Raw genomic sequence first — 10,251 nt, 5'->3', positions numbered from 1 at the left:
CATAACTCGCTGTATGAAGTAGTTTAATGAAAAGAATGTCTCGTTTATGACGTGTGGGTTTGATAAGAATGTTCTAAAGGAACTTTCTAATTAACGTTCATTCGATGTGAATTGCATGATGTGACGAAACCTTGTCTTTCGCTGGAGTCTAGTGGGGCAATCCCTATTCATGTTTTTTTTTTTTCCTGGAATTGACGTTTTTCTGACGCAGTTCTCTGAAGGTTCAATCCAAATCCTTCCCCCACCCCCTGCCAAGAGTTTACATTGTACAAAAACACAGCCAAACATGGTTAATTCACACATTTCAAAACAAAACATTTGCCTTATTGTCGATATAATTTCGAAAAGAAATCACACATTAGTAGCAAAACATATCGTGCCTCCAAGCGCTTTCTAATGACGCCATTCATCGGTCATTAGTAGCCACATCCAATTCGCGAGAAAGAATTGTTTGAGTCGGATCTTTTCAGTGAAAGATTCGAATCGGTGAATCTCGAGTGAGCATTGTAACTCAAACTACTGATTTAAAGAACTTTTATAGTACTGTACAAGCAGGAATTATGCTGCCACAAATGTATATTTAAAGTCTATAACAGCAACTTTCAGCTGGGGCCATTTTTAAAATATTACTGTCTGAAAAAGGGTTATTGTCAAATACCGTTTTGAAAATTAAGTCAGAAGTATTTTAATGTAATCTATTTCTGCCTAATAGTTAACTAGAAATAAAACTGATATATGCAAGATTTGTTTCGAAACTAACACTTATGTATATTGTACTACTTTTTGCATAATTGTGACGTGACCAAAAGTTGTTTTGTTTACAGATAACAATGCTGACAGTTTTTACTTATACATTTACCACTTCTTCTACCCAAATATCATATCTGTAAATGTAGATTATTAAGTGATATGCCACATTTTAAGGTGTTTATTAAACTGCAACGTTTTGAAATCCTCTTAGTATCCTAAAATCATAATAATAAAGCAAGGAAAACACTTTCTTCTCATTTCTTTTTTCAAAATACTTATAAATACATAGTAATACGTACTATTAAATGACTTTAAGAGCTGTAATATCACTGACCAGGTAAAAGAACAGGTGAATCATTTTCGAATTGGCTTTTTTAATCGAACTGCTCGAAAGAACCGAGTCGCCAGGCTCCCCATCACTGGTCATCTCTCTCGTGATTACCGCGAAACCACGCCCCTTCCCGCCTGTACGTAATTCACGCCTGATGAATATTCATACTCTCCGCTCGCTCGAGCTGCTTGTTGCGTTCACGGCAGAGGCGCGTGAGCGTGGTGGGAAATGCGAGCAAGATGGCGGCGTTGAAGGAGGAGCAGTGTTACGGACTGTCCTGTGGAAGAGTGAGCAATGGCAGCAAAATATCCGTCTATCATGTCAAGCTGACAGACAGCGCTCTGCGGGCGTTTGAGGACTACCAGAGCAACAAGGTAAGACGCGCGTCGAGCGCAACGCGAGGCTGGATAAACAGAGCTAACAGGCTAACACTGAACAGCAGGCGACAGTTATTTCCCTGCCTGACAGCAAATCACCCACTCAGCTCAACACATTCCCCTCAAAGCGAGCAGGAACTTCGGTGTGGCGACCCTGTCCCTGCCGTTTGCTGTTGGTGGCTTCCTTATCAAGCACTTCATACGCCAATAAAGCCGTTAATTGAACCCACAGCAGGTGATAAAAGAAAAATAAGTTGTTAGATGTGTGTTGGTCTGGTGGCAGACAGTCTAGTTTGGTTTAAAGCACTTGGCTGCCAGGTTGGTGGAAAACCTGAAAGTGTGTGGGAATATTTAGTTTTATTTCCCACCCCTTTTTCAGACCTGGGAAAGTCTTAAGGATTAAAAAGTTTTGATAATTTAAATGATAGGTTTATATTTTTCTGGTTATGTTGGATTCAAAACTAGGGGCCTGGGGCCCTCAGCAAACCTCTAGTGGCCAGACTGAATTAGTAATGGTTAAGTTAAACATCCCCCAAAAATGTTTAGATCTAGGTATGAGTAGTATGTGTTTTTTAGTATTATTGTTCTACAGTGGTCTGATGATTCTTCCAATGAAAAAATAAAAAGTTATTTAGAGCCATTTTTTTAAGCACGTGACAAAATTGACATTAAAAATCTGATTTATTCTACAAAATATTGGTTTCCTAACACAAAACAAAATAAACATGCCTGATAGCTTGGCACTTTGTGCAAATCAAATGTAATAAATGGTTTAGATGACAATTTAATTTGAATTCTGTAGAAATGTCATCAGTAGTTTACAGAGTAAAACAATAGTTAAGTTTTACAGTAACGCATAATTAAAGTTAAAAAATATGGGTAGAATGTTCTGTTGTCAACTTTTCTCCCCATAGACTTCCATTCATAGGCACGCAAATGCCTCGGGCAGGAAACGCAAGCTCATGGACAAGTTTCGCAGTTTGCTGCGGTAAAGACTAGACCAGAATCGCGGCCGGCCAGAAGTGCGATATGCACATCATGACAGCAGCAATAATAATTTTACAGTACTGTGATTGTTGGGTTTAGGCTTGGGGTTGGGGTAGGCTTTAAAAAATCCTATTTATTGGGTAGTGTAATAGATAGCATAAATAATACTTGCTGCGACTACTGTTATTACGTTACTGTGACTTTTGGGTTTGGGTGAAGGGAGACGTTAATAGAATACAATAAATGGGAAATTTAATAAATAATATAAATAATTCTTGTTAACTTCCTGTGAAATTGCATCATGTAACTGCGTAAGACCAATCGAAGATCATAACATGACCTCACTGTACAGAAATGTAAAATATGGACTAATCGCTCACTTTTTGTCTAATGTCTAATCATCTTGTTTAATCCCGCCCCTTTTCGCAGCGCCATACTCCAGAATTTCGCATGCTCAAACTCGAGTAAGACCGCGGCATTATGTAAAAATAAAACACATTTTCATCTGTACTTAATAAAAAATATATATATTTTATAAACTTGCTGAAAAAAAGTGGTTTGAAGGACAGTAAGAAAGTTTAATAAAATTGAATTATTTACTTTAAAATAAAGTCTACCAGATTTCCAAGCCACCAAGCTTATCTGCTTATCTAAAAACAAAGATAAAGTGATGTGAGGTAGTCAGGATTTGACTGAACCCATGACGTTGCATTGATAACATTTGTTTGTTGAATATGTAGGTCCTAGAAACAATTGCTCAACCTTCCAAGCTGTAGAAGTTTGCTTTTGATAAGAAAGATTCAGCTTTCTGCCAAATGAGCCTGAACCAGTGGTTTCTATTTGAATCCAGTCCCTGCTACTAATTTAAACTCTCTTTTAGGTGGACGCTCTTTTCCACATAGCAAAGCGGTGAACGTGCGCCTTTTGAGATTGTCAGTGGTTAATACCATTGGAATCCATCAGCAAACAGAGCATAAACACGGTTGCCACATCTTCAAAAAACCCCAAAGTGAATAATTCATTGCGTGTTTTGCGTGACTTTGCTGTTTTCTAGATTAAAGGATCATGAACTGTTGCAGATACAACAGAGTGGTCCGGTAGACGATATTTGATAATAACATGCATTGATTTAGCTGCGCTGTTTCAGATCAAAGGAAGCTGCTTTTGATGCACTTTGTGTTCGGTATAATAAAGCAAATGCAACTCGAGCTGAGATGCAACAAAGGACAAGACTCTTCGTATTTAAACTGGAGTGGAAGTTGAGTCACACTTCTGATGTCAGTAAATTGGACGATAGGAATAAAATTACAGCTCTCAGTCTACACCCAAACTGGTGTGTGAACTTAACAATAAGTCTGTTTTAAGTGTTGCTGCCGCTCTTATGTGCTGATTAATATGGCATATTCTTTAGATGCGATATGTGAAACTCAACTCGACTGGCTGCATGTGACACTGTGCGGGAGGCTGAAGCTTTGCTCGAGTATTTTTAGCTTTCAAGTAGACTTCACAAATGCTACTAGAAAGTTGGTTTGGTCTATTGGCTGTTTGGTTTGTTTATTCATGATCACTTTTTTATTTAACTCACCATCACCATGGAGAACCTGATGATTTTAATTGTTGCAACATATGATATGTGTTTGGTGTCTCCTGTTTGGCTTGGGTTTTAAAGAGGTCAGGAACTGAGATGAGGTTTTGAGCTCCTGAGCTTATGATATGCGCAGTAAATGGTTTCAAACTACAACACCAGTAATGTGTTTTTTGAAGTCTTGTTTTCTAAGATATTTTAGTTTTGGGATAAGCCCTGTTTTTGAAACCGTTTAGCGTTTAATAATTATTCAAATAATGGTGCTTTTGTATTCAACACTACTTTTTAAATCTATGCATGTCATTTTTCTTTACTTGGAGAACAAGGTGCTATTGTTGATTTAATTGTTCAGTGTCAGCTGAAGTTGTTAGCTTCGCTTGCCTTTAGATATGCATCTTTTTCCCAAATTAGTTATTGTGTTATCGTTTTAAGTTAATATTCATGTTATTCTTCAAAAGCACTAAGAACTTGGGAACATTTTTAAAAGATAGTGTTAAGAAAATCTCAAAACGAATATTCATGTTTTCTTAAATTGCATATCACTGCAATGCTTACTAGAGGTGTGAACCACCACTGGTCTCATGGTTCGGTTACGATTATCATGCCATCGATTCAGTTCAATTCGATATCACGGTGCATTGGCGATGCTTTCCATACACTATTTTATATTTTACTTTACAGCACAGCAATTCTTGTATTGATGTATAAATGTATTTATATTTATGTATTATTTATAATACAATTTGTCCTTTTAATACAAGCAGTCAGACATGTGAACTGTACTTTTAAAAACGCAAGTGCATTCACAGAACAAGATGAGCATTTATAGCAAATAAACAAATATTAATATCCCGCTCGCTTTCTGAACCTTGTCGAGCGAGTTCTTACACCCCTATGATTGGTCACGTGTTTAACAGAAAGGGCTGCAGTTGGCTCTAACCCTTTGGTGCTCTTCACCGATGAGTGGCACCGAGTGCTGTTCACCGATGAGCGTATGTATCCAGAAGTATCGCTATAACAACAAAAGGAGAGGAAAAGTTACCTCACGCCAACAGGTCAAAGGTTTACAGTGAGAAAGAGAGAGGGAAATGGAGTTTACTTTTAGTTTCTCTATGAAGTGAAACAGGCGCTTCTGCTGTAACTTCAGTGTCAGTGAAAGACTGTCCAGCAAACACACGCAGTGAATTGTGCAGAGTTTCTTTTGTTTTTTTATGAAGTTAAAGTGTTGTCGCCTCCCTCAACATAGTAAGCTACCGCAATATAGCGCATATGAGATAAATGACATCAGTATGTAATGACCGGTTATGATCTATTACTGAACCGATACGAATTGTCATCGAAGAAACAATTAATTTTGACACCTTTAATGCTTGCGTTCTCTTTTTCAAATTCTGAAATTGACTGAATTTTACGGTAATTGGTTAAACAACTTACTATAAAAACACAATTAATTTTTTTTACCAACGTTACGAAATAGCTTTTACTTTTTACTCCGTTTCTGTTTGATACTTAAAAATAAAACACGAAAGAACAGTTGTGTAATTATTCCGTTAAATGATTCCATTCCAGAAGTTCGTTCGGCAATAGTAAAGTATTTTGTCATAATTTCTTCACGTTTAACCAAACTTTTCAAGGGTTGTCATGGAGCCGTCTCTCTGGAGTGCATTTCGAAAACAACGACATAACTCGTGGCTGAACTATCATAGTACGATGCATCGTTTGGGAAAAGAAAGTGTTTCCCAAAACTGTAGTTCCTTTGTCGCTGATCCATCGTTTGAACCACGTTAGTTATAACGTAAAATGTCCATAATGACGCTGTAAACGGGGTGGAGTAACAACTTCTTTAGAGGGAAAACCCCATAATCTTTTGTGCAAATGATATTGTTTTCCATGCACACGCATTTTAAAAGAATTCCAATATTGTATTGATTAAAAACATGCCCTCGCTTTCCATATTAATTGAAATTTATGTAAACAGCACATATAGGGCCTGTTTCCTTTACAAATAATATTGAGAATATTGCATATTCATTTCAAAAACATAAACTAGCTAACACCTATTTAAATCTCATACATCATATAAATCGTTAATGCTTGGAATTTATAGTAGGCTATTTATTAAGAAATGTACGCAATAATAATAATAATAATAATAATTTTGTTGTTGTTGTTTATTTATTTTTAATTTTATTTGTTGTAAAAGTCTGCTTTTTACAATTTGACATTTAAACCACTGCAGAAATGTTCTAACCAACAGGTATATAGTGATACATTTCTTAATAAGTAACCAATGATGTTCAACAAAGGATGTTTGTATTGACGGAACCTTAGTTGACTAATGATGGTTTTTGGAAACGCACCCCTGGAAATGGTTCACATGTTTGTATTCTCAATTAGGGAAGCCAGAGGTTGAATAAAAGCTAGTCCACTTCTATTAATCAATAATTTGCCAAATTTGAACATTATGCATTATTCAACTAATTTTATTTATTGTTTTTTATTTGTATAAAAAAAAATTTGGCTTTATTTTTTTTTTGAGATCCTTCAATTCAGTTGCATTTAATTATTGGCTGCAATATATTTAAACAAATATTAGCAAACCGTTATTGAACAACAACTGACTAGCAAAGCTTCTTGCCTTTTGTGCATTTGTCTTTGGCTTCAGACTGCATCAAATCTACACATTAGTTTCATTAGTTTTAGTGGATTCTGTCTGTCACTTGGTCATCTTGAATACTCTATTAGGATGGAAGGTTGGCTTCTGTTCTTGATGCTTGAAGTAGAGAAAAATCACGACAGACAGAATGAATTGGCACTGCAAATAAATGGGTCAGCCATTTCACTGGGCTGCCCTGTTGTTTAGCATGTTAAAAAGGAAATGCTTTCTGGCACCTTGGTTTATTATATCTCATTGTTCCTTTTTTCTGCTTGTTGTAACTTCAAGTCCAAAGGTTTTGTCTTATCCAGCAGAGAGTCATCACATGGCAAAAATCGAGTTTTTAAGGTCATAGGATTTGTTGTACCAAAGTTTCCGAAAAACTGGTTCTGATCAATTTGATTGTGAGATTCAACTGAAATTTTAGATTTAGATTAATTTTGTTCATTCTTTAAGTTTTCCCACTGTAAAAAAAAAGGACTGTAAAGAATCTTTTATTTAGCAAATTTGTAAACAAACGATGCATTAAACTATTGTTTCATTTTGTGTAAATATCTCACACACAGAGTTTGATTAAAAAAAAATGTAAAATCCCCAAATCATTTTGTTTTGAGCAATAGTTTGAATTTTTTTTTCTTTAATAAATGGGACCGTTAAAAGTATTGACAGGACGTAATGAGAAGCAGAGAGAGGGGCATGATCGGCAAAGGACATTTAGTTTGAAACTCTGGTCTCCTTGAGCACCTCAGGGATATGTATCATTGAACTTAACCACAAGGTTATTGACACTGATGATTTGGGGAATTTTGGGATTTTTAAAAGTTTTTACTTTTTGGATGGTATTGGGTTCCTGTGGTTTAACACAGGCCAGTGCTTCCCACAGGTTTAAAATATACTTGCAGTGGTAGCTGGATTGAAACATTATTTACCAACATCACAAAAATAGTTGAATAGTTAAAAATGACCACAATTTACACAATTTAATTTAACAATAATTTTATTTATTATGAAACCTTTATACACTGTTTCTTTTCAATTGGTTAAAGTAAAAAGAAAAATCCACTTTATCTCTTATGCTGTTTTATGCTTTTCTCTCTTTCAAATTCAAAGTAAACTTGAATGCCAAAGCATTTTAGATATGTATATGAAATATCCCATGTAATATACTGACATCAAATTAATAAAGTATACAGCACGTGAAATAAACGACAGAAAAGGGAATAAAAACATTTAATTTTCCTTCGGCCTAGATCCTTTAATATCTGAAAAATGATAATAATTTCAAGATTAAACATTGAGATTATTTAAATAAGGAAAATGCTTTATTTAACCATTACTTATGGTGTACATATATTTTGCAGCCAGTATAGACCAGTCGTTTCCTCCTCTCCGGGTATATAGTAAAGTTTTTCTGAGTCGTTTAAAGAATGAATTATTTAATATTTCTCTCGCTCATGCAAAAAAGCATAAAATTAACGACAGCTTTAGAAAGCAAAAGTACCTTTTGACAATTTTAATACCCAAATGCAGATCACAATCATTTAGAATGAAAATAGTTTAAATGGAGATTGTGAACTTGTAACAAGTGTTCATGCAGCTCTAAAAAAAATTATACATGAAATCAGAACTGTTGCACATTTACTTGGCCTCATGCTTGCCTTCAAAACAAAGCCTTTAGATTGCCCCTTGATGTCAAACTAACACAATTATGATGACGAGAATTAAACTGGACTTGATTTGTTCTCAGAAGGAAGTGGTGTAGAGTCTTGAGGTGCCACTAGGGGAAGTAGTTGACACAGTGTCTCTATAGAGTAACTGGCAGCAAAAATTGTCATTAAAGGGACATGATAATCTTTTATCTAGCCTTGTGTCATAGATAAACTGTATTAGATAGAGGGGTCTTTCCTCAGTGTTTGGAGTCTGGTATTATCGACCATCGTAATGACTTTGAGTGACACCAGAGGGGAAGCACAAACAGTGGCGGCTTCACCTTCCTCTTAGTTTGCACTTTTTTTGCAGTTCCACAGGTGACCGTCATTGATTTGTTGTCTCAAGCGATAGCCTTATCTGACTCGTGCCAGGACCGAGGATTAAACAGATTCACAGCAACCCAGAAATGAAATTGTCACTCATGTCGTTGAAGAAAGTCACTGGATGACTTTGTTAAACAACATTAAGCAGAATGTTTGAGCTGTAGTTTTTCCATACAATGAATGCTAACAGTGACCCGGCTCTAATAAGCTTCAAAAAGTAAAGTTTAAGTGGAATGTATTAGGGCTGCACAATATTTTGTTTCAGCATCAATATCGCAATGTGAGCATTTGCTATAGATGCATAGCAGGATCTGATATGTGGAGTCACGATTAATGTCTCGTGAATGCTATAGAGCCACAGTTGAAAAGGCTTGTGATTTGTTGTTCCACTTTGCACCAACTCCAAAAAATGACCAAAAATATTAGCATTTGCATATATTTTTAAGGTCTATGACTGCGTTAGCATTCCAAGCCCGTTTTAAGCATTAGGGCACAACAATTTATAATGTTTATAACTTGGAGAAAGATTAATGAAGTCTATACAGTGCTCATTTACATTTGATAATTCAATTCCTGAACACTTCTAGGCTCCCAGAAAACTATAAAGCACTGTTTATTTTGTTTTTTTGCTACTGTATTTATCAATGCTTGTGATTTGGTTTATTATATTTTATCTAGATGTACTGGCCTACATAATTATCCCAATAAATCTGTAATTACAAACTCTTCCCATTGAAGTCATCTCTTGAAATCATACTCTATATTGCGACATGTATCGCAGAAACATTAAATATTGCAATGTCAGTTTTTTCCAATATCGTGCAGCACTAGTATTTATGATTTGTACATTATATTCTGAAGTCAAATAATGAAGTGTGAAATAGAGCATAATGTATGTAATTTGTTAATCTTGCTTGATACTTGTGGAATTTGATCATAAAAGCTGTCTTTTGTGTTTAATTGACGAATATCTTTTTAAAAATTTTTGAAAGTGGTTTTAATTTTCGCATAATTATCATTTTTTTAAGCAGTGTTCCTTGTAACTTCAACTTCTTTATCAGTTCAATATGTGATCATTGATTTATAAAACTAGCATAGTAGTTTAGGGATCTGAAATATGTTTTTGAACACTTTCATTAGGGCTGAACGATATTGGAAAAATCTGACATTATGATATATTTTGTTTTTCTGCGATTTTTATATACGTTGCGATAGGGCTGGATGATATGGCAATTTATATCACAATATATTTCTTAATTTCGATAGATACAATATAATTCTTTTCCATATAGACAACATTAAAATGCCAGGAAAAAACTGGCAAGACTGCACACAATGGATGTCTGTACCCACAAATGTCTGCAAACTGAATTTGTAAAGTCTCTAATAACATTCAGGCTCTTATAACTTTTTAGAACTTTAAAGAAAAACCGTACTAAAAAATTGTTTACTTTTTATTTGTATTTAGCCTTTACAAACAAGAAATGTGAAATAAGCTATCAAATAAATAAAACTCTCAGACTATATATATA

At 35.1% G+C, this 10,251-nt stretch overlaps 1 protein-coding gene across 1 annotated transcript in view; it reads left to right on the top strand.

The window, feature by feature from the left end:
• The first annotated feature begins 1,263 nt into the window (after positions 1 to 1,263).
• ell (elongation factor RNA polymerase II) overlaps positions 1,264 to 10,251 on the top strand; it is a 79,266-nt gene continuing 70,278 nt past the window's right edge. The window contains 1 exon segment of the mRNA XM_056447583.1: positions 1,264 to 1,455. Coding sequence (XP_056303558.1) covers positions 1,321 to 1,455 — 135 coding nt within the window. The 5' untranslated portion in view covers positions 1,264 to 1,320.

The sequence above is a fragment of the Danio aesculapii genome, chromosome 22, assembly GCF_903798145.1.
Source record: "Danio aesculapii chromosome 22, fDanAes4.1, whole genome shotgun sequence".
NCBI lineage: Eukaryota > Metazoa > Chordata > Actinopteri > Cypriniformes > Danionidae > Danio > Danio aesculapii.
Note: the sequence above shows the minus strand (reverse complement) of the source record. Positions and strands in the feature narration are given on the sequence as shown.